General features: G+C 43.9%; 1 protein-coding gene across 1 annotated transcript; it reads left to right on the top strand.

Moving 5' to 3' along the window:
- Nucleotides 1-13,829: 13,829 nt before the first annotated feature.
- LOC139560030 (cyclic AMP-responsive element-binding protein 3-like protein 3-A) lies at nucleotides 13,830-25,007 on the top strand. The gene is made up of 11 exons (XM_071376526.1): nucleotides 13,830-13,978; nucleotides 14,357-14,456; nucleotides 14,750-14,846; nucleotides 15,827-16,087; nucleotides 18,432-18,568; nucleotides 20,824-20,916; nucleotides 21,083-21,189; nucleotides 23,472-23,540; nucleotides 23,775-23,859; nucleotides 24,063-24,159; nucleotides 24,410-25,007. The coding sequence occupies exons 1-11, from the start codon at nucleotides 13,830-13,832 to the stop codon at nucleotides 24,598-24,600; spliced, it is 1,386 nt and encodes a 461-aa protein (XP_071232627.1). The 3' UTR covers nucleotides 24,601-25,007.
- Nucleotides 25,008-25,366: the final 359 nt, after the last annotated feature.

The raw sequence follows: 25,366 nt of genomic DNA, 5'->3' as shown, positions 1-25,366 counted from the left end.
CACATACATTTCCTGCCTCATGATGCCATCTATTTTGTGAAGTGCACCAGTCCCTCCTGTAGCAAAGCACCCCCACAACATGATGCTGCAGCCCCCGTTCTTCACGGTTGGGATGGTGTTCTTCGGCTTGCAAGCCTCCCCCTTTTTCCTCCAAACATAACGATGGTCATTATGGCCAAACAGTTCTATTTTTGTTTCATCAGACCAGAAGACATTTCTCCAAAAAGTATGATCTTTGTCCCCATGTGCAGTTGCAAACCATAGCCTGGTTTTTTTATGGTAGTTTTGGAACAGTGGCTTCTTCCTTGCTGAGCGGCCTTTCAGGTATTGTCGATATAGGACTTGTTTTACTGTGGATACAGATACCTTTGTACCTGTTTCCCCCAGCATCTTCACAAGGTCCTTTGCTGTTGTTCTGGGATTGATTTGAACTTTTCGCACTAAAGTACGTTCATCTCTAGGAGACAGAGCGCGTCTCCTTCCTGAGCGGTATGACGGCTGCGTGGTCCCATGGTGTTTATACTTGTGTACTATTGTTTGTACAGATGAACGTGGTACCTTCAGGCGTTTGGAAATTGCTCCCAAGGATGAACCAGACTTGTGGAGGTCTACAATTTTTTTCCCCTGAGGTCTTGGCTGATTTCTTTTGATTTTCCCATGATGACAAGCAAAGAGGCACTGAGTTTGAAGGTAGACCTTGAAATACATCCACAGGTACACCTCCAATTGATTCAAATGATGTCAATTAGCCTATCAAAAGCTTCTAAAGCCATGACAGAATTTTCCAGAATTTTCCAAGCTGTTTAAAGGCACAGTCAACTTAGTGTATGTAAACTTCTGACCCACTGGAATTGTGATACAGTGAATTATAAGTGAAATAATCTGTCTGTAAACAATTGTTTCTCTTATCAGTCAGCAGGTTTCCCCTATCAGCATCCGGCCCAATATCATTGTGAATTGGCATGGAAGTTATTTCAAAGAGATAAAATGCTGATTAAGTGTATCAATGATTGAATTTTTCCCCGTTATGAGGCCAGTGTCTGAATTAATTTGTTGTGGCAGAGAGGAGGAAGTAGAAACCTTTAGGGACTTAACAGTTTTCCAGAATTTTGCCGGGTTCCCATTACAATCCGAAAGAGCGGTTACATAATAATCAGATATAGCCTTTCTGATTTGTCTTACACAATGAATCTCCAATTGCTTAAAAACATGCCAGTCCGTTCCTAAGCCTGTTTCCTGGCCTTGACCTAATCTCTTTTATGAATGACTGAGTGTACCAGGCATTCAATATACCTTTAACCTTTAGTTTTGGAAGGGAGCATGATTATCCACAATATCATCGAAGACATCTGAAAAAAGGCTTGGACAATCAAACCTCCAGAACAGAAGTGCCTGGAGGGAAGTGCTAGGAGCTAGGGCCTATAGGGGTTGTTTCTGGACTGGGACGCACACACACAAAAACACAGGCACAGACACACACAGTCTCTCACAGACACAAACACACACACACACACACACACACACACACACACACACACACACACACACACACACACACACACACACACACACACACACACACACACACACACACACACACACACACACACACACACACACACACACACACACTCTCTCTCTCTCTCTAACACACTCTTACACACACACATATACACATATACACACACACACACACACACACACACACACACACACACACACACACACACACACACACACACACACACACACACACACACACACACACACACACACACACACACACACACACACACACACACACACACACACACACACACACACACACACACACACACACACACACACACACGTGCATCCAAATAAAATCATAAAAATATCAAGTCATGTCGCTGTAATAGTTGCATATAGTAAAGAATTGCTTGGAGCGCTATAAAGTTTGAACTGTGACCATTGACTCATTATCATCCACTATCACTTTCATTTATTTCCCCTGAAATGCATATAGCAAGTCATTCCTTCCATCACATCCAGAATGTTATACAGTTGAAGTCGGAAGTTTACATACGCTTAGGTTGGAGTCATTAAAACTTGTTTTTCAACCACTCCACAAATTTCTTGTTAACAAACTATAGTTTTGGCAAGTCGGTTAGGACAACTCCTTTGTGCATAACACAAGTAATTTTTCCAACAATTGTTAACAGACAGATTATTTCACTTATAAGTCACTGTATCACAATTCCAGTGGGTCAGAAGTTCACATACACTAAGTTGACTGTGCCTTTAAACAGCTTGGAAAATACCAGAAAATGATGTCATGGCTTTAGAAGCTTCTGATAGGCTAAGTGACATAATTTGAGTCAATTGGAAGTGTACCTGTGGATGTATTTCGAGGCCTACCTTCAAACTCAGTGCCTCTTTGCTTGACATCATGGGAAAATCAGCCAAGACCTCAGAAATAAATTGTACACCTCCACAATTCTGGTTCATCCTTGGGAGCAATTTCCAAACGCCTGAAGGTGCCACGTTCATCTGTACAAACAATAATACGCAAGTATAAACACCTTGGGACCACGCAGCCGTCATACCGCTCAGGAAGGAGACGCGTTCTGTCTCCTAGAGATGAACGTACTTTGGTGCGAAAAGTGCAAATCAATCCAAGAACAACAGCAAATGGCCTTGTGAAGATGCTGGAGGAAACAGGTACAAAAGTATCTATATCCACAGGTAAACAAGTTCTATATCAACATAACCTGAAAGGCCGCTCAGCAAGGAAGAAGCCACTGTTCCAAAACTACCATAAAAAAGCCAGACTATGGTTTGCAACTGCACATGGGGACAAATATCATACTTTTTGGAGAAATGTCCTCTGGTCTGATGAAACAAAAATAGAACTCTTTGGCCAGAATGACCATCGCTATGTTTGGAGGAAAAAAGGGGAGGCTTGCAAGCCGAAGAACACCATCCTAACCATGAAGCACGGGGGTGGTAGCATCATGTTGTGGGGGTGCTTTGCTGCAGGAGGGACTGGTGCAATTCACAAAATAGATGGCATCATGAGGGAGGAAAATGATGTGGATATATTGAAGCAACATCTCAAGACATCAGTCAGGAAGTTAAAGCTTGGTCGCAAATGGGTCTTCCAAATGGACAATGATCCCAAGCATACTTCCAAAGTTGTGGCAACATGGCTTAAGGACAACAAAGTCAAGGTATTGGAGAGGCCATCACAAAGCCCTGACCTCAATCCTATAGAAAATGTGTGGGCAGATCTGAAAAGGCGTGTGCGAGCCTGGAGGCCTACAAACCTGACTCAGTTACACAAGCTCTGTCAGGAGGAATGGGCCAAAATTCACCCCTTATTGTGGGAAGCTTGTGGAAGGCTACCCGAAATGTTTGACCCAAGTTAAACAATTTAAAGGCAATGCTACCAAATACTAATTGAGTGTATGTAAACTTCTGACCCACTGGGAATGTGATGAAAGAAATAAAAGCTGAAATAAATAATTATCTCTACTATTATTCTGACATTTCACATTCTTAAAATAAAGTGGTGATCTTAACTGACCTAAGACAGGGAATTTTTACTAGAATTTAATGTCAGGAATTGTGAAAAACTGAGTTTAAATGTATTTGGCTAAGGTGTATGTAAACTTCCGACTTCAACTGTACTTATCACAGAAGACTGAAGATAAGACCCAGCTCTTTGAGTGTATAGTGTAATGATAAAGTGGGATGCTTAGGAACACACATACATATGGCCGCGTATCAATAGTCTGAAGCAGGGGTACTCAAATACTATTTGAGAAGGTCCGGTGACACGAAGGTTCAGATAGATGTTTTCATTCATCGGCGTGGTAACAAACCCCCACCTCGTGACCAACGCGACCCCAAACTGTTTAAACTGTTCACACTCCTCTTCTTGGTGGAGAGACAATAATTTCCTGCAATTCTACACATTTTGCCATGGGGCGGAGAGAAAATCTTGCCCTTCCAAGCTAATTTCCTGAAATTCGACATGTTTTGCCATGTCTTTTGTGCGTTCACATGATACCTGATTGACTCAGCAAAATCAACTGAGGCCCCCTGGGAGTTGAGGCAGCTGGTCACATGACCTGGCGACGATAACTACAGGATTTAGATGGTTAGCCTAATTTACCTAGCTTGCTAACATGGGCTAGTTGTTCAAATGGAATTTGACATGTTATAAATAGCTCTCTAAGGTCTGCCAGTGAATGTGATAACAAGACGAAAACTGCCCATGAACTACTACATTTAGAAATTGTGCATTGTACTATGACAACTCTCAACAGCAGAAGGTTGAAAGCCCGACTGAATCAACCCCCCTTTTTGGTTGGGATCCACGGCCCATATGGATCCCGTCCTGGGTCCGGACCCGGTCCGCAATCCATCTATGAAATATTGCTGGTCCTAAAGTTACATCCTGTCCTTGTCTCCTCTCCTTCATCTTTACTGATCTGACAACACAGCACAGGTTAAAATAATATGGTGATTGCCCAGCAGGTGGGATTTTCCCACCTATCCAGTTATTTAATATCAGTGTAGATAGAAGAGTCGGGGAGAAGAAGCTACTAACGATTGAGATACACCCATAAAATGGCACATAGGCTACACGTGTATTTACAGCACCACTACATGATAGGAAGAGAACCTGTGATGTCATGGCTTAGTTCAGCTGGTGACGACAATACAGAACAGCAAGGCAGTAATGGTTATGCCTGTTTGAGTCCTGTAGTGTCGGCATCAAAACGCTTCCTGTAAAGTCATTCTGAACTGGATCTAAATACTAATACAGGTATTAGTACATTGGTGATGTATTCTAACCCTCATATACTGTACACGAATAGGGTGGAAATACATGTATAGCTACTATTTATTGCTCTGACCTGGTTGCGCAATATATATATGTGTACTTTGGATCTCTAAACTTCCCAGATAGAACAACAATAAAGATACAAGATTTCAGCTAGCATACTGTTACAAATACAGATAATTCTGTGTCCCATTTCATAGATAAGTGTGCTTTAATGGAGCAACAAATACACTTTGAGAAAGAGTGAGAGAAATGTTATACGGTAAATAGTTATTGTTGTTGATTACACAGAACCCTTATAGGACAATCCTGAAACTCCATGGGCCCTAAGAGCTCCACGTTGTGCCTGTGAGGCACTGGTTGTGGTTTCACGTACACCAGGACCCGTATTCATAAAGCATCTCAGAGTAGGAGTGCTGATCTAGGATACATTTTTCCTTTTAGATTAACAATGAACGGACAGGGGGAACTGATCCTGCATTGATGTAGTCTTCCAAATTGTATCTCTGGGGTCAGATTTGTTTTTCACAGAGTCCCAGTGGGTGTTTGAGAGGAGGATGAAAACCACTGCAGTGGTGGACGGCACTATTAAAGAAGGAAGCCTGAAAACAGAGAGACTTCATCTAAACACACTGTGCAATTCTAACTGTGAAGTGCTTGGGTAGTTCGGTGTGCTAGAAGGCCCTTGGATAAGGAGTACGACTCATCCAATTGATTCTCAGGCCTTGCCATAGCCACTTGAGAGGAATAGAAAGTGACGTGTAAACCATTTGAAGAGCTGGCTTTAGAGACCTACGTACTTGACAGACATTGACTTTATACTCTTGAGATGTTAGCAGGACAGTTTACTCAGTGGTGTCAATCATACGGTATAAAAATGTAACCTTCCTGACCTGCAAACCACTCCATTATAGGTGAATGTCTGTTGACTGTGTTCGCCAGCAAGGTAGCCACTTTTTTGGTTACTACATGATTCCATATGTGAAATTTCATAGTTTTGATGTCTTCAATATTATTGTACAATGTAGAACATAGTAAACAATAAAGACAAAGCCTGGAATTGAGTAAGTGTGTCCAAACTTTTGACTGGTACTGTATATACAGTGCATTCGGAAAGTATTCAGACCCCTTGACTTTTTCCACTTTTTTGTTACATTACAGCCTTATTTGAAAATTGATTAAATTGTCCCCCCCCCCCCCCCCCATCAATCTACACAGAATACCCCATAATGACAATGCAAAAACATTTATAATTTATCACATTTACATAAGTATTCAGACCCTTTACTCAGTACATTTGGCAGCGATTACAGCCTTGAGTCTTCTTGGGTATGACGCTACAAGCTTGGCACACCTGTATTTGGGGAGTTTCTCCCATTCTTCTCTGCAGATTCTCTCAAGCTCTGTCAGGTTGGAAGGTAAGCATTGCTGCACAGCTATTTTCAGGTCTCTCCAGAGATGTTCAATCGGGTTCAAGTCTGGGCTGTGGCTGGGTCATTCAAGGACATTCAGAGACTTGTCCCGAAGCCACTCCAGTGTTGTCTTGGCTGTGTGCTTAGGGTCGTTGTTCTGTTGGAAGGAGAACCTTCACCCCAGTCTGAGTTCCTGAGTGCTCTGGAGCAGGTTTCCATCAAGGATCTCTCTTTACTTTGCTCTGTTCATCTTTCCCTTGATCCTGACTAGTCTCCCACTCCCTGCCACTGAAAAACATCCCCACAGCATGTTGCTGCCACCACCATTCTTCACCGTAAAGATGGTGCCAGGTTGTGACGCTTTGCATTCAGACCAGAGAATCTTTTTTTTTATATATATATTTTTTATTAACCCCTCCACCTCCGTACCCCTCTTCGGAGGACAAATATCTTAGTTTTTTTACAGCTTTTTTTCTACATATGAACTCAGCAAAAAAAGAAACGCCCTTTTTCAGGACCCTGTCTTTCAAAGATAATTCGTAAAAATCCAAATAACTTCAAAGATCTTCATTGTAAAGGGTTTAAACACTGTTTCCCACGCTTGTTCGATGAACCATAAACAATTAATAAACAAGCACCTGTGGAACGGTCGTTAAGACACTAACAGCTTTATGACGGTAGGCAATTAAGGTCACAGTTATGAAAACTTAGGATACTAAAGAGGCCTTTATACTGACTCTGAAAAACACCAAAAGAAAGATGCCCAGGGTCCCTGCTCATCTGCGTGAACGTGCCTTAGGCATGCTGCAAGGAGGCATGAGGACTGCAGATAAATTACAATGTCCATACTGTGAGACGCCTAAGACAGTGCTACAGGGAGACAGGACGGACAGCAGATCGTCCTCGCAGTGGCAACCACGTGTAACAACGCCTGCACAGGATCGGTACATCCGAACATCACACCTGAGGAACAGGCACAGGATGGCAACAGCAACTGCCCGAGTTACACCAGGAACGCACAATCCCTCCATCAGTGCTCAGACTGTCTGCAATAGGCTGAGAGAGGCTGGACTGAGGGCTTGTAGGTCTGTTGTAAGGCAGGTCCTCACCAGACATCACCGGCAACAACGTCGCCTATGGGCACAAACCCACCGTCGCTGGACCAGACAGGACTGGCAAAAAGTGCTCTTCACTGACGAGTCGCGGTTTTGTCTCACCAGGGGTGATGGTTGGATTCGAGTTTATCGTCGAAGGAATGAGCGTTACACCGAGGCCTGTACTCTGGAACGGGATCGATTTTGAGGTGGAGGGTTCGTCATGGTCTGGGGCGGTGTGTCACAGCATCATCGGACTGAGATTGTTGTCATTGCAGGCAATCTCAACGCTGTGTGTTACAGGGAAGACATCCTCCTCCCTCATGTGGTACCCTTCCTGCAGGCTCATCCTGACATGACCCTCCAGCATGACAATGCCACCAGCCATTATGCTCATCCTGTGCGTGATTTCCTGCAAGACAGGAATGTCAGTGTTCTGCCATGGCCAGCAAAGAGCCCGGATCTCAATCCCATTGAGCACGTCTGGGACCTGTTGGATCGGAGGGTGAGGGCCTGGGCCATTCCCCCCAGAAATGTCCGGGAACTTGCAGGTGCCTTGGTGGAAGTGTGGGTTAACATCTCACAGCAAGAACTGGCAAATCTGGTGTAGTCCATGAGGAGGAGATGCAATGCTGTACTTCATGCAGCTGGTGGCCACACCAGATACTGACTGTTAATTTGATTTTGACCCCCCCTTTTGTTCAGGGACACATTATTCAATTTCTGTTAGTCACATGTCTGTGGAACTTGTTCAGTTTATGTCTCAGTTGTTGAATCTTGTTATGTTCATACAAATATTTACAGACGTTAAGTTTGCTGAAAACAAACGCAGTTGACAGTGAGAGGACGTTTATTTTTTTGCTGAGTTTACATACATTTTCCATACACATTTTGCATACACATACATGGTACTTTTATATAAAGCAGTCACATAACAATAATACATTTCCAAACATAAGCTCTTTAACCCCAATCCTCAGCCACTCTCGGCCCATCCCACCTATCACCATAGAACACCTTCGTTTGGTTCCCATGTGTCATATATTTTTCAATTGTGCTGTGATGTTTTACGATTTTTTTTAAACCTTTCTAATCGTATATTATCCACAGATACCTTTCCTATGAGTATTATTATATTATTTATTGACTGACTATGGCTTTCCAAATCGCCCAACATTGCTATTTGTAAGGTTCATTTGAAGTGCATGTAGTGATTTCTTAACCATTCCTGAACCTGTGACCAGAAACAAGCTACCAAAAATACCAAAATAAATGATCCATTGATTATGTCTCTTCACAGAAAAATCTACAGAGCTGAGATTGTTGTATGCCCCATATATATAGAATTATGTTGGTGGCAAGAATTTTATAAAATAATTTAAATTGAAAAAGTGTTGAATCAAGTGTAGTTTTTTGTACCAGTTCATAAACCATATGCCATGGGATTGGTACATTGAAAATCTCTTGACATTTATTTTGCAACCTGTATGGCGCAGCTGTCAACATTTTTGTCCTCAAATGAAACTGGTATATTTTTCTATTTATGCCAGTTCCTTTCAGCTAATTTGTATCTTTAATGTATGGCAGGCAAACAAGTTCCCTACCTTCTCCCTTTTCCACTTTCCTCCTCCATTTTTGTGGTAGTGCTGCAATCAGTTGGTTGTAAATTAGGATTGAGCAGATATTCCCATATATTTTTGATAGCTGCATATGTGACATAACTCCTCCGTTTCTATTCATAATATCATTAATAAATATAATAGCTTTTTTTTTTTTTTACATGTCCATAAAGAATGTTTTTTATTAATCAGTATATTTGAGTTTAACCATAACATTTGTTGTAATACTTGTTCAATCTTTTCTGGAGGATAAAACTTAAATTGTAACCAGCTTTATATGGCTTGTTTAAGAAAGGGCGATACTTTAAACAACATTTCATTTTCAGTTAGTCGGAAATGAGAAGTTGTAATCTGTAAAAAGGCAATTTTTTAACAAAGAATTAGCCTTTCTTAATAATCTACTGGAGAACAATTATGGGTTTAAGTATAACTTATGTATGAGTGAAGCTTTTAGTGAGAGTTTTAAAGCTTTAATATTTAATAATTTTAGCCCCACATACTCATATTCATTATATAAATAGGCATGTTTAATTTGCCTGGCTTAACATTCCAAATAAAAAATATTTCTTGCGCATATGATTTAAAAAAAACGAGTCATCTGGAGTAGGCAGTGCCATTAGTAAGTAAACTGCGATAGGACCAAAGAGTTAATCAATGTGATTTTTCCATAAATAGACAAGTATTTACCTCTCCATGGTTGCAGAATCTTATACATTTTTGCTAACTTTATTTTAAAATAAATGTTGTTTCTCATGGTCTGAGAGTGCTTTATGTGACTTTTGGCAAACCCCAGGCGGGCTGTCATGTGCCTTTTACATCTGGCCACTCTACCATAAAAGCCTGATTGGTGAAGTGCTGCAGAGATGGTTGTCCTTCTGGAAGGTTCTCCCATCTCCACAGAGGAACTTTGGAGCTCTGTCAGAGTGACCATCGGGTTCTTGGTCACCTCCCTAACCAAGGCCCTCTTCCCCGATTGCTCAGTTTGGATGGGCGACCAGCTCTAGGAAGAGTCTTGGTGGTTCCAAACTTCTTCCATTTAAGAATGATGGAGGCCACTGTGTTCTTGGGTACCTTCAATACTGCAGAAATATTTTGGTACCCTTCCCCAGATCTGTGCCTGGACACAATCCTGTATCGGTGCTCTACGGACAATATCCCTCGACCTCATGGCTTTTATAGACAGGTGTGTGCCTTTCCAAATCATGTCCAATCAATTGCATTTACCACAGGTGAACTCCAATCAAGTTGTAGAAACATCTCCAGGATGATCAAATGGAAACAGGATGCACCTGAGCTCAATTTAGAGTCTCATAGCAAAGGGTCTGAATACTTATGTAAATAAGGTATTTCTGAATTTTATTTGTAATAAATGTGCAAAAATGTCTAAAAACCTGTTTTCACTTCGTCAATATGGGGTATTGTGTGTAGATCGATGGGGAAACGTGTATTAAATCCATTTTTGAAAAAGGTTGAAATGTAACAAAATGTGGAAAAAGTCAAGAGGTCCGAGTACTTTCTGAATGCACTGTATATCATAAAAAAAACAAAGTGTCCTGACTCCTGGCATTAATATCTTCATCATAGTACTGTTGAATATTGCCTCTGGACAACACCCACCTGCAAAAGTCATATTACAGGCAAATATAACAATATAAACTACTCTCTTGGTTGTTAATTCTGATGTTATGTTGTGGTCAGATATCTCTGATACACTCCCCCACAATTTTCATATCCGTGGGAATTTGTGTAAAACAATCGCATGGAAACGTCCAGCTACCGTCATTTGGAAACCATGTTCTGTAAGGTACACCTCTTTTGTCTTTGACATTGTTATGATTTACAACACTGCAATGATAAAACATTATTAGAGGACATGCCATAATGTTCTTTATGGTAGGTGTAATTCTTAGACACAAGCACATTGGCAGGCAGACGCCCTCATATATAGAGATAAGAGCAAGGCACGCTGATAAGGCCTCAGGTTATTGTTGAATTGAGAAATAGCTGTTATTAACTAAACACAACAATGTGTTGATTTATATGCATAGCTTATTTATGAATCATATATTATACCAGAAAAAAAGTGATGTAATATATGTAAATAATGGAACAAAAATTGGTCACCTCAGTTTGATTACATTCTACATGGTACTCCATGATGGATACAGGTACCCCTGTGTCAAATACATTAATAAAATATCTAAAAGATGAAACATGGAAAGGAATTTAGGAGATAACTATTCAGATTAAACAAAATTTGATCATTTAAATTAAAATGTGTGTGTGTGTTCGGTGGGGGGGATCACACACACACACACACACACACACACACACACACACACACACACACACACACACACACACACACACACACACACACACACACACACACACACACACACACACACACACACACAATCTCAATTCTGCTGAGATTTCAATATGATTGGAATTTCAACTTTGTCCCGTGGAACAGGCTCATATGCGCATACAAAAACGCACATACTTAGCTACAGGAAACACTCACTGCAATCCCAGCTTGAAATATTTATCAAGGTAGCTATTGACAACTTTTGACCATTCCTGTTGGATATTTACAAATTCTTGCACCAATCTTATTGGAAAGTTGGAATAATGACCCACATCTCAAACAAGGTAAAGAAATCTATCTTGTGTGGATTTCAGTTTTTTTGTTGTGTTTCTTAGACAGGTGACTGAATTAGATGTGTGCTTTGTCATTCATAGTTTGAAGTGGCTTTTAATGTCAGCTCATTTCACCATAGAGCATTGTGATCATATTAAGACTTCAATTTAAAAAACATACTCATTTGTGGGTTCTATAATGACATACAGACATAGATATTGACCTGTATTATATCAACATTTTCTCTTCGAAAGTATATTTCTGTGACTTATTTTAGTCTTCTCAACCCAGGAACCATATGCTCTATATGCAGGGTGAGCAACTTTCACTGGCGACGGGTGGGGGGGACATGCCCCACATTCTGAAATAGCATTTTTGTCCCCCCCAGTTTAAAAAAATGTAACCTTTATTTAACTAGGCAAGTCAGTTAAGAACAAATTCTTATTTACAATGACGGCCTTTATCATTGGAATGTGATCCAAAAAAAGGCAACGGTGTGCTTTAGGACCATGCGGACGCCACCGAGCGGTCGGGTAGGCTGCTTGGAGTGTTTATCCGACTGGAAAATAATAAAATAATAAAAAAATTATGATTATGTCCCCCCCCACTTCTAAAACCAAAGTTGCGTATATGTATTGGTGTTATGGAGTCATGTAGTCTACTGTTTATGTTTATCTACAGGAAGAGTCAGGATTATTCATCGACTCTTGAGTGGCCTCAGGATCCATGTTAACAAGTTTATACTTCTATAGAGGTGCCCTGATCTGTTATGTTTGTGTCCACCTGTCTATTTATTTAATTTATTTAATGTCCCATTGAGAACAAAGTCTATTTTGCAAGGGAGCACTGCATTACAAAAGCAACAAACAGAAAGTACACAATAAGGAGCTAGTGACACAATTACATCAATCAAAGAAGGGAGCACAGGAAACACAAAAATACAACTATAGAAAACACGCACATTCCTCTGTGTCTATAGCTCTTGTAAAGAGATTCCTTGTGTAATTTTTGCGATGTGACCCACTTATAGTCAGCAGGCAGGCTCAGGCTCAGGGACAGGCAGAGTGGTCAGGTGGGCGGAAACAGGGTCAGGACAGGCAAGGGTCAAAAACCAGGAATACAAGAAAAAGAGAGGCTGGGAAAAGACAGGAGCTGACAGGACAAACGCTGGTAAGCTTGACAAACAAGACGAACTGGCACAGACAGAAAACACAGGTATAAATACCTAGAGGATAAGTGGGGAAGATGGGCGACACCTGGAGGGGGCGGAGACAGATCAGGGCGTGACAGTACCCCTCCCTCTAGGGACGCCACCTGGTATTCCACCTGGGCAGACCCCTGGTTGACTGAGGTGCCGGCTGTGAAAGTCGGCGATGAGGGCAGGGTCCAATACCACGGGAACCTGCGGAGACTCAACCAGCAGGAATTGGATCATCTCACTGTGGTTCCCCGACACTCGTAGGTTGACTGGGGGTGGTCTGGTGGGTGACCCGGCCTATAGAGCGCCCGTCCAGGGTAACGTCCATGAGACTCGATGAGTACCATCGCCCCACAGCAGGGTGGCATGGAGAGGGGGGCAGTAAGGGGAGAAGAAAAAGGATCTTGAAGACCCACCAGTGTACTCACTCCAACGAATGAGCTAGCTCTCTTGAAGGGACAGGTAGACATAAAATGACCGGCAGTACCGCAATACAGACAACTCTGGGTCTCAAGTCTGCGTGCGCATTCGGGTGGAGACAGCCCTGCCGAGCTGCATCGGCTCGAGAAGAGGTGAATCGGCAGTCTCCGGAGGCTCTTGGAGGGACTCAGGTAAACTCGGATCCTCTCGGGGACGTAGATGCCGGGGACTTCCGGAGTTCATCAGCTGCAAGGTGGGATCCCGGAGTGAGTGATTGGGATCGCAATCGGACCTCTTCTCCCTCTTACATTCCCGTGGCCGACCATCGATCCGGATGGTTAAAGCGATGAGTGAGTCGAAATCCATTGGTAGTTCTTGGGCTGCCAGCTCATCCTTTACCTCCTCCGATAATCCGTGCAGGAACGTGTCCAACAGCGCTTCCGGGTTCCAGGTACCCTTCGCTTCTAGCGTGCGGAACTCCACCGCATAGTCTGCCACACTGAGTGTGTCCTGCCGAAGCTGGAGTAACTTCCAGGCAGCCACTCTCATGGACACCAGAGCCTCGAAAACTTCTCACCTCCGCCACAAATACCTCCAGACTGAGGCAGATGGCGGATTGTTGCTCCCACAACGCCATGGCCCAGGCGAGTGCCCTCCCGGACATCAGCGTAATAATGTACGCTATCTTTGAGCGGTCCGAGGGTAACGAAGAAGGCTGCAGCTCGAAAACGAGGGAGCACTGGGAGAGAAAGGCCCGGTAGGTTCTTGAATCTCCATCGTAGCACTCCGGGGGAGGTGAGGTTCCTGGGAAATTGGGGTGACGGCGCTGCTACCAGCCGGGTTACAGAGGGGCTGGGAGTTTACCGTCGTGGTAGGCTGCCTAGTAGGCAACCCACGGAATGGCTCCCGCAATGCGTCCAAGGTTAGGTCGTGACATTCGGCCACGGCCTGGAACCCTTCCATCAGACCGCGAATTAACTCCTCTTGCCTACCAATGGTGGCTCCTTGGGAGGAGATGGCGTTGCGGAGCTGGTCCAAGTCTGCTGGGTCAGTCATGGCCAGTTCGTACAATCAGGTATCAAGGTAAGACCCAAGTGCAGACTGTGTGAAGTAACAATGTTTATTGTAACAACAGGGGCAGGCAAACGACGGGTCAAGAGAGGCAGGGGTCGATAGGAGCAAAGGTACAGGACGGCAGGCAGACTCAGGGTCAGGCAGAGTGGTCAGGCGGGAGGGTACAGGGTCAGGGCAGGCAACGGTCAAAAACCAGGACGACGAAGAAAAAGAGAGGCTGGGAAAAGACAGGCGCTGGTAAGCTTGACAAAAAAGACGATCTGGCACAGACAGACAGAAAACACAGGTATAAATACCCAGAGGATAAGTGGGGCAGATGGGCGACACCTGGAGGGGGTGGAGACAAGCACAAGGCCAGGTGAAACAGATCAGGGCGTGACACCTGGTCAGTTCATATAGTCAGAAAATACTCCTGTCCCGAGTTGTAACCAATCAGTATGTTTCTCCTCTATAGAGGGGAATTGAATTTATAGATCTCCTGCTCAACCAGTCAGATGGAACCCTCAGCTGCCATGGTAACCAGCCCTGGCAAATCACATCACCCGAGGTGAGTGAGAACACCATTCCACTTTCTCCTCCATCCCTTTCCATCAGTAAAAGCACCCTAGATATTTTGTGACATATCTGAGTTTTTCCTTGTCAGTAACTAGGACCCATAGTTTTTCCTGGTATCAGGTATCAAGGTAAGACCCAAGTGCAGACTGTGTGAAGTAACAATGTCTATTGTAACAGGGGCAGGCAAACGACAGGTCAAGGCCGGCAGGGGTTGATAATCCAGAGTAGGAGCAAAGATACAGGACGGCAGTCAGGCTCAGGGTCAGGGACAGGCAGAGTGGTCAGGCGGGCGGGTACAGGGTCAAGACAGGCAAGGGTCAAAAACCAGGAAGACGAGAAAAATAGATTTTACATTCATACTTATGGAAAGTCAGCCACAAATGTAACCAATCTGAATAGGATAATATGCTCAATCCCATGTCTTTTTTTGCTCTTGCGTGGTCCATGTTGACCTCGTCCATCTGCCAATCATCTTTTCCCATTGCCCAATGACAGTTATTTATTGACAGCAGAGCCATATATTTCTATTTCTAAATATATGACTCTCATTGACAGCTTGTGGGGAGGGGCTTCTTGTTCCCTTCACTAGAACTGTCAGACCTCAAGCATAGCAGTTCTTTATCTTTAATGGCCCGAGACAGGGGTATTATCTCTGGCTGATGTATGGGTGTGTGTTTGCGTGCGTGTGCGTGCATGTTTGTGTGTGTGTGAGTGATTGCATTATTCCTGAGTGTTTAGTAGGTTTCTGTACAGTAAGATAACCTGTAATCTGTTTGTGTACTCTATGTCTGATGACGTGCCTTTGGTTTTATTTCCCTCTCTGCATGTATCTCACCCTCCCCACGCACGCACACGTACACGTACACGCACACACACACACACACACACACACACACACACACACACACACACACACACACACACACACACACACACACACACACACACAACCCCCTGCAGTCTCTGAGCCAAGAAGGTGGCGGTGATGACTTCCTGGATACTCTGTTAGGTGGCACTGACTCATCGTCTGCCCCCACCTCCCCCATGTGGCCCTACTCCCCCAGCGACAGTGGCATCAGTGAGGATCCCAACTCAGGCTCCGATCACCTGGACAGCCGTAACCCGCCCTCCAGCCCCCCCTTCCATGCCTTCGACCAAGCCCATCTCCCTAACCTCCACTCTAACCTCACCAGGTCTGCACTGCACTGCCTGTCACCTGATGTCTCCATCGACTTAGGTAATACACACCTCTGGAACAGATGCACATACAGTTGAAGTCGGAAGTTTACATACACTCAGGTTGGAGTCATTAAAACTAATTTTGTAACCCCTCCACAAATTTCTTGTTAACAAACTATAGTTTTGGCAAGTCGGTTAGGACATCTACTGCGTGCGTAACACCAGTATTTTTCCAACAATTGTTAACAGACAGATTATTTCACTTATAATTCACTGTATCACTATATCGTTGTATCACTGGGTCAGGAGTTCACATACACTAAGTTGACTGTGCCTTTAAACAGCTTTGAAAATTCCAGAAAATTATGTCATAGCTTTAGAAGCTTCTGATAGGCTAATTGACATCATTTGAGTCAATTGGAGGTGTACCTGTGGATGTATTTCAAGGCCTACCTTCAAACTCCGTGCCTCTTTGCTTGACATCACAGGAAAATCAAAAGAAATCAGCCAAGACCTCAGAAAATAAATTGTAAACCTCCACAAGTCTGGTTCATCCTTGGGAGCAATTTCCAAACGCCTGAAGGTACCACGTTCATCTGCACAAACAATAGTACGCAAGTATAAACACCATGGGACCACGCAGCCGTCATATCGCTCAGGAAGGAGACGCGTTCTGTCTCCTAGAGATTAACGTACTTTGGTGCGAAAAGTGAAAATCAATCCCAGAACAACAGCAAAGGACCTTGTGAAGATGCTGGAAGTAACAGGTACAAAAGTATCTATATCCACAGTAAAACGAGTCCTATATCGACATAACCTGAAAGGCTGCTCAGCAAGGAAGAAGCCACTGCTCCAAAACTACTATAAAAAAGCCAGACTACGGTTGGCAACTGCACATGGGGACAAAGATCATACTTTTTGGAGAAATGTCCTCTGGTCTGATAAAACAAAAATAGAACTGTTTGGCCAGGAAAAAGGGGGAAGTTAGGGGGTTGCGTCAGTAACCTCTGTCAGCCACTAGATGTGGTTGTAATAAACAAAGCCGATTCTGTTTTCTTCCAACTAATGTGGCTCTATATTTTGAACAGTTGAAGCTACAAAATATGACCCCAGCCTTGAGACATGGATTGTGTATGTGTGCCATTCAGAGGGTGAATGGGAAAGACAAAAGATTTAAGTACCTTTGAAACGCTGCTGCGTTTTTCACGTTCAACAGTTTCCCGTGTGTATCAAGAATGGTCCATCACCCAAAGGACATCCAGTCAAATTGACACAACTGTGGGAAGCATTGGAGTCAACATGGGCCAGCATCCCTGTGGAACGCTTTCGACACCTTGTAGAGTCCATGTCCCAACGAATTCAGGCTGTTCTGAGGGCAAAAGGGTGGGGGTGCAACTCAATACTAGGAAGGTGTTCCTAATGTTTGGTATACTCAGTGTCTTCTGTTTCCCTCAAGCTGGACTCATTAGAACAGAGCGGACAAGACCATGCACTAAATCAGACTGGGGGAAAACAATGATAATATTCTTTTCCACACAGAATATCATACAAAATGATTGCCTGATGATCTTCTGAATTTCCTTTCTGATGCATTTCAGTCACATCAAACCATACTTATTTTAGATTGAAATACTGTCAAAAGTACTGTCAAACTGATTTGTAATAGACTGCTATAGCACCAATAAAAAAAGTGAACATTGTCCTTTGATTCCATCACTTTGTTTACATGGTGGGGTGGCGAGAAATTGTTGAAATCAAAATGGGGTCGTGGGCATAAAAGTTTTGGAACCCCTCTCTTAAACCTAACCTTAACCACTCGGAATTAATGAATGAAATTAAGTTTAACCCTATCCCTAACCTTAAATGGATAGTTCACCCAAATTACAAAATGGCCAAACAATAAGTTCAGACTTGCAGTGGAGTGAAAACAAATCAAGGAATCTTAGACAGTTCTCAAAACTCAACTTGTTTAATAATACGCCGGCCGATGTATTAGGGTGGGGGTGCTTCAACGGTCAACTATCATATCTAAAATTACATCTCCTTTTAACTGTCAACACACACAACATCTCATTGGTCGTACAGAACTATCTACACATTCTCATTGGTCAATGTGACCGTCTCATGACCATCTTGTGACAGTCATACTGCATCCCCGTGATAATGTCTCCCACCGCTCAGGCCGTCTTAACAAGGTGGGTGTTAAGTAGATCAGAGCCAGCTGTTATTGCATTGGTGCCTGTGGGAGATCCATTGGATTTGACCAAATATTACAGATTACCCCGACACACAGTAACGTTAGTAAATAGAATAATGGAATGGAATAGAATAAAATAGAATACAATCTTGTAACTGTTTTGAGCCCTCAGTAAATCTGGTCCTACGTCTCTCTGTCTTCTCAGATGGATGGGAGTCTGGCCTCTTCCAAGAGAGCAATGGGGATACCCACAACCCCCAGCTTCCCTCTGGTTACCATCTCACTGTCAAGGACCTGCTGCTGTCTGGAATAAGAGAGACGGTGAGTCAGAGGGACAGGGGAGTGGAGGCTACGCCATATTGATTTCATCGACGGTACGAAATCCATTCAGAACTGTTAACTGGAGCTGTAGGTCTAGGTTCTTGGGGAGGAGGCGAGAGACAAAGATACCCAGATTGACACAGACAAACAGACACAGACAGAGATGGGCAGAAAATAGGACATAAACACAGTATAGGTTTTGAGTGACAAAACCGATGTGTGCGCATCTTCGGGGGGGCAAAACAGACGGGGTTGGTTTAGAATCATAGGATTATTGATAACATGAAAACTATTTTTCGTCTTCAAATGTTTATTAAAAACATAAATACATTTGGACAATAATCACTTATTGTCTCTAATACGTAGCTACAGTTGAAGTCAGAAGTTACATACACCATAGCCAAATACATTTAAACTCAGTTTTTCACAATTCCTGACATTAAATCCTAGTAGAAATTCCCTGTTTTAGGTCAGTTAAGATCACCACTTCATTTTAAGAATGTGAAATGTCAGAATAATAGTAGAGAGAATGATTTATTTCAGCTTTTATTTCTTTCATCACATTCCCAGTGGGTCAGAAGTTTACATACACTCAACTAGTATTTGGTAGCATTGCCTTTAAATTGTTTAACTTGGGTCAAACGTTTCGGGTAGCCTTCCACAGGCTTCCCACAATAAGTTGGGTGAATTTTGGCCCATTCTCCTGACAGAGCTGGTGTAACTGAGTCAGGTTTGTAGGCCTCCTTGCTCGCACACGCTTTTTCAGTTCTGCCCACACATTTTCTATAGGATTGAGGTCAGGGCTTTGTGATGGCCATTCCAATACCTTGACTTTGTTGTCCTTAAGCCATTTTGCCACAACTTTGGAAGTATGCTTGGGGTCATTGTCCATTTGGAAGACCCATTTGCGACCAAGATTTAACTTCCTGACTGATGTCTTGAGATGTTACTTCAATATATCCACATAATTTTCCTCCCTCATGATGCCATCTATTTTGTGAAGTGCACCAGTCCCTCCTGCAGCAAAGCACACCCACAACATGATGCTGCCACCCCGTGCTTCACGGTTGGGATGGTGTTCTTCAGCTTGCAAGCCTCCCCCTTTTCCCTCCAAACATAACGATGGTCATTATGGCCAAAGAGTTCTATTTTTGTTTCATCAGACCAGAGGGCATTTCTCCAAAAAGTACGATCTTTGTCCCCATGTGCAGTTGCAAACCGTAGTCTGGCTTTTTTATGGCGGTTTTGGAGCAGTGGCTTCTTCCTTGCTGAGCGGCTCAGGTTATGTCGATATAGGACTCGTTTTACTGTGGATATAGATACCTTTGTAACTGTTTCCTCCAGCATCCTCACAAGGTCCTTTGCTGTTGTTCTGGGATTGATTTGCACTTTTTGCACCAAAGTACGTTCCTCTCTAGGAGACAGAACGCGTCTCCTTCCTGAGCGTTATGATGGCTGTGTGGTCCCATGGTGTTTATACTTGCGTACTATTGTTTGTACAGATGAACGTGGTACCTTCAGGCGTTTGGAAATGGCTCCCAAGGATGAACCAGACTTGTGCAGGTCTACAATTTCTGAGGTCTTGGCTGATTTCTTTTGATTTTACCATGATGTCAAGCAAAGAGGCAGAGTCTGATGGTAGGCCTTGAAATACATCCATAGGTACATCTCCAATTGACTCAAATGATGCCAATTAGCCTATCAGAAGCTTATAAAGCAATTTCTGAAATTTTCCAGGCTGTTTAAAGGCACAGTCAACTTAGTGTATGCAAACTTCGGACCCACTGGAATTGTGATACATTGAATTATAAGTGAAATAATCTGTCTGTAAACAATTGTTGGAAAAATTATCTGTGTCATGCACAAAGTAGATGTCCTAACCGACTTGCCAAAGCTGTAGTTTGTTAACAAGAAATATGTGGAGTGGTTGAAAAATGAGTTTTAATGAATCCAACCTAAGTGTACGTAAACTTCCGACTTCAACTGTATGTATCAATTATGAGCCATATTATCATAGACATGGTAGAAGTCAAAACACCTCAAAACAAGACATGGTATCAAGAACAAGATTCAACGAGCTGAAACAAGCCACTCCCCACGTGGCAGCTTCTCACTGTTGCTAGCTATCTGACCGTTCAGAATCATAACAACACAGGGCCTTCTACCCCTGCAATGGGTGCACATCATTTTCGGGACGTTGTCAGCCATCCCGTTTATGTGACTGTCTGAAGCCTTGCAGTAATCGCTGTGTCTTCCCATTCTCCTGTGACTCCCAGAATTCCCTGCAGGAGGTGGTCCTTAACGAGGACGAGAAGAAGCTGCTGGCTAAAGAGGGTGTCCACCTGCCCAGCCAACTGCCCTTTACTAAGGTAGGCTACTACTGTTCCTAATGTCCACCTGGCCAGCCAACCATCCCTGTTTGTTACAATTTAACTTTAAAAAACCTTTTGTACTCTTTCACTTTAACCAACCCTAATCATCTCTGTCTTCATTCGCTCACTCTCTCTTCTGTCTGACTGTGTTCTCCTGGATCAGTACGAGGAGAGGGTCCTGAAGAAGATCCGCAGGAAGATCCGCAACAAGCAGTCGGCCCAGGAGAGCAGGAAGAAGAAGAGGGAGTACGTAGATGGTCTGGAGGGCAGGTATGGACCAACAGCAATGTAGCCCAGTTGGTGGTCTAATGCACCAGTAATTATCCAATCAAATGTTATTTATCACATGGCGCCAAATACAACAGCTGTAGACCTTACCATGAAATGCTTACTTACAAGCACTTGGGTGGCTGGAGTCTTTGTCCATTTTTAGGGCCTTCCTCTGACACTGCCTGGTGTAGAGGTCCTGGATGGCAGAAAGCTTGTCCCCAGTGATGTACTGTGCCGTACACACTACCCTCTGTAGCGCCTTGCAGTCAGATGACGAGCAGTTGCCATACCAAGCGGTGATGCAACCAGTCAGGATGCTCTCAAAGGTGCAGCTGTAGAACTTTTTGAGGATCTGAGGACCCATACCAGATCTTTTCAGTCTCCTGAGGGGGAATAGGAGTTGTTGTGCCATCTTCACGACTGTCTTGGTGTGATGGACCATGATAGTTTGTTGGTGATGTGGACACCAAGGAACTTGAAGCTCTCGACCTGCTCCACTACAGCCCCCTTGATGTGAATGGGGGCATGCTCGGCCCTCCTTTTCCTGAAGTCCATGATCAGCTCCTTTGTCTTGCTCACTTTGAGGGAGAGGTTGTTGTCCTGGCACCACACTGCCAGGTCTCTGACCTCCTCTCTATAGGCTGTCTCATCGATGTCGGTGATCAGGCCTACCACCATTGTGTTGTTGGCAAACTTAATGATGGTGTTGGAGTCGTGTGAGGCCATGTAGTCATGGGTGAACAGCGAGTACAGGAGGGGACTAAGCACACACTCTTGATGGGCTCCCGTGTTTTTTATCAGCATGGCAGATGTGTTGTTGCCTACCCTTATCACCTGGGGTCGGCCCATCAGGGGAAGTCCAGGATCCAGTTGCAGAGGGAGGTGTTTAGTACAAAGGTCCTTAGCTTAGTAATGTGCTTTGAGGGCACTATGGTGTTGAACGCTGATCTGTAGTCAACGAACAGCATTCTTACGTAGGTGTCACTTTTGTCCAGGTGGGAAAGGGCAGTGTGGAGTGCAATAGAGATTGGGTCATCTGTGGATCTGTTGGGGTATCCAAATTGTAGTGGGTCTAGGGTTTCTGGGATGATTGTGTTGATGTGAACCATGACCAGCCTTTTAAAGCACTTCATGGCTACAGACGTGAGTGCTACAGGGTGGTAGTCATTTAGGCAGGTTACCTTGGCATTATTTGGCAAAGGGACTATAGCGGTCTGCTTGAAACATGTAGGTATTACAGACTCGTTCAGGGAGAGGTTGAAAATGTCAGTGAAGACACTTGTCAGTTAGTCAGCGCATGCTCTGAGTACGCGTCCTGGTAATCCGTCTGGCCCTGCGGCCTTGTGAATGTTGACCTGTTTAAAGGTCTTACTCACATCGAATACGGAGAGCGTGATCACACAGTTGTCCGGGAACAGCTGGCTCTCTCATTCATGGTTCAGTTTTGCTTGCCTCGAAGCGAGCATAGAAGGCATTTAGCTCGTCTGGTAGGCTTCCGTCACTGGGCAGCTCGTGGCTGGGTTTCCCTTTGTAACCCGTAATAGTTTGCAAGCCCTGCCACATCCGACGAGCATCAGAGCCAGTAGTAAGATTCAATCTTAGTCCTGTATTGACGCTTTGCCTGTTTGATGGTTTGCCGGAAGGCATAGCGGGATTTCTTATAAGTGTCTGGATTATTAGTGTCGTGTTCCTTGAAAGCGGCAGCTCTAGCCTTTAGCTCAGTGCGGATGTTACCTGTAGTCCATGGCTTCTGGTTGGGCAATGTACGTACGGTCACTGTGGGGACGATGCCGTCGATGCACTTATTGATGAAGCTCGTGACTGATGTGGTATACTCCTCAATGCCATCGGATGAATCCCGGAACATATTTCAGTCTGTGCTAGCAAAACAGACCTGTAGCTTAGCATTCGCGTCATCTGACCACTTCCGTATTGAGCGAGTCACTGGTACTTCCTGCTTGAATTTTTGCTTGTACGCAGGAATCAGGAGGATAAAATTATGGTCGGATTTGCCAAATGGAGGGCAAGGGAGAGCTCATGGAGTTAAGCTGGTCTAAAGTTTTTTTTCCGTTGGTTTCACATGTGACATGCTGGTAGAAATTAGGTAGAACGGATTTAAGTTTTCCTGCATTAAAGTCCTCGGCCACTAGGAGCGCCGCTTCCGGGTTAGCATTCTCTTGTTTGCTTATGGCCTTATACAGCTCGTTGATTGCGGTATTGTAATGTATAAAACGTTTGTGAGCCAATAGAGACTGATGGAGTGTCTCTCTCTGCCCTGGCAGGATGGATGCCTGTAGTAAACACAACCTGGCGCTACAGAGGAAAGTCCACCAACTGGAGGAAACCAACACGTAAGGCACTAAAAATCTTGTTTACAAGGGAGACCCGTTTAAGGCTCCTCCCCTTAACTCTTTCTTCCCCTTCTCCTCTACTCTCTCCCTCTTTCCTTCCTCCCTTACAATCTCCTTCCTTCTATCCTATCTTGAATGGAATGGACTTTGAATCATCTCTATTTGACTTTACAGCTCATTATCCTCTCTCATGTCTCTTCATGTACTGAATCCTCTCTGTGTGTGGTACTGCAGTTCTCTGTTGGAGCAGCTGGCCAGGCTACAAATTCTTCTACCTAATGGCTCCAGTAAGACTGCCCAGAAAGCGACCTGCATCCTGGTATGGAATATACACAAAGAGCAGGATCACATAAGAAATAGGTCACTGGGCTGTTACCATGTCTGTGATTGAATACTCAGGCCTTGTGATTGAATACTTAGATCCACAGTTGAACACTATATAAATAGAATGGGTCGAGCAGCAGTTCATGCTCTCCCTCCCTCCCTCCCTCCCTCCCTCCCTCCCTCTCTTTTTCTCTCCAGGTGCTGCTCCTCTCTTTCTCTCTCCTCCTCTCTCCCAGTCTGCTGCCTGACCCACACAGCCATGTCAGCCAGGACGGAGACTTCAGCAAGGATAGGGGTTAGTGTGAAAATACACACACATGCATACACACACACACACACACACACACACACACACACACACACACACACACACACACACACACACACACACACACACACACACACACACACACACACACACACACACACACACACACACACACACACACACACACACACACACACACAAACACAGACCTATGCGTGCACACACACACCTTACTATCTGACTATACGGCTCACCTCTCTCTTTCGCTCTCTCTCAGAGAGATCTCGTTCCCTGCTGGCGGTGGTGGACACAGAGATATCACCCCCACCTGTCTTCTCAGTGGCTGGGTGGGTGGAGGCCCTGTCAACCCTGGTGGGGAAGCTCCGACTCAGGCCAGAGTACGCCGACTCAGACCCCCAAACCAACCACAACCATGACAACAACTATGACTACAACCACAGCCTCTGACCACACTATCGCAAACGCAGTCTCAACCACGCAGATACGGAGCTCCTTCCTAACCAACACCCCTGACTTCCTACTCAATCACTAGGCTACTGTAGCACCACCAGCTCTAACACACTTGATTCAGCTAATTAGGGTCTTGATCAGTGGTTAATGAGTTAAAACACATTGTTAGCTCCCCAGGACCAGGGTTGGTGGCCACTGCCTTAGAGAACCGTACTGCTATGTATTAAACAGTTGATGGGATCAACTGAGCCTCTGTACCCAACCTGAAATCAGAGCCATAAGTAGCACATTTTACAAAAATGTGTGTACCTCCATTTAGTATGATATGTAATGTTACGTTACATAACAGATCATACTAAATGGAGGGACACAAAGAAATGTCCCAAATCATATGAATTGCCCTGAGGCTAGGTTGCTGAACCCTAATAAGTGGGGTAATGCATTATAGATATCATGTAATATATTGACTTACTGAATAATGTGGCTATTGAACAATATTCACCTACTTGTTTTTTTTTTTTACTTACTTGACTTACTGTATTTTCATAGAATTTCTTATTTAAGTTTCATTGACAAACTCAATAAAAAAAGTATTATTAAAAAGGTTTCCCTTACACTGCATCAGTCTGTAGGACATGTTTGTTTTCCATGTAGTCATGGGAAAGGTGTAAATGTAGTTATTTTATAAAGACGTGTATTTGATGTATTTGTTTACGAAGCAGAGCTGTGATTTGCCTGATGTCCCTATAATACAGACAAGCAG

Source organism: Salvelinus alpinus, chromosome 30, assembly GCF_045679555.1.
Source record: "Salvelinus alpinus chromosome 30, SLU_Salpinus.1, whole genome shotgun sequence".
Taxonomy (NCBI): Eukaryota; Metazoa; Chordata; class Actinopteri; order Salmoniformes; family Salmonidae; genus Salvelinus; species Salvelinus alpinus.
This window is presented reverse-complemented; position numbering and strand designations above follow the sequence as displayed.

Excerpts from the sequence above, each read along its gene's own strand:
- LOC139560030 (XM_071376526.1), top strand. The coding sequence starts at position 13,830 with ATGGCGGATTGTTGCTCCCACAACGCCATGGCCCAGGCGAGTGCCCTC. Across the intron at positions 14,457-14,749 it reads CAGAGTGGTCAGGCGGGAGG|AGGGGAATTGAATTTATAGA; the intron begins GTACAGGGTCAG and ends TCTCCTCTATAG. Across the intron at positions 14,847-15,826 it reads AATCACATCACCCGAGGTGA|GTGGCGGTGATGACTTCCTG; the intron begins GTGAGAACACCA and ends TGAGCCAAGAAG.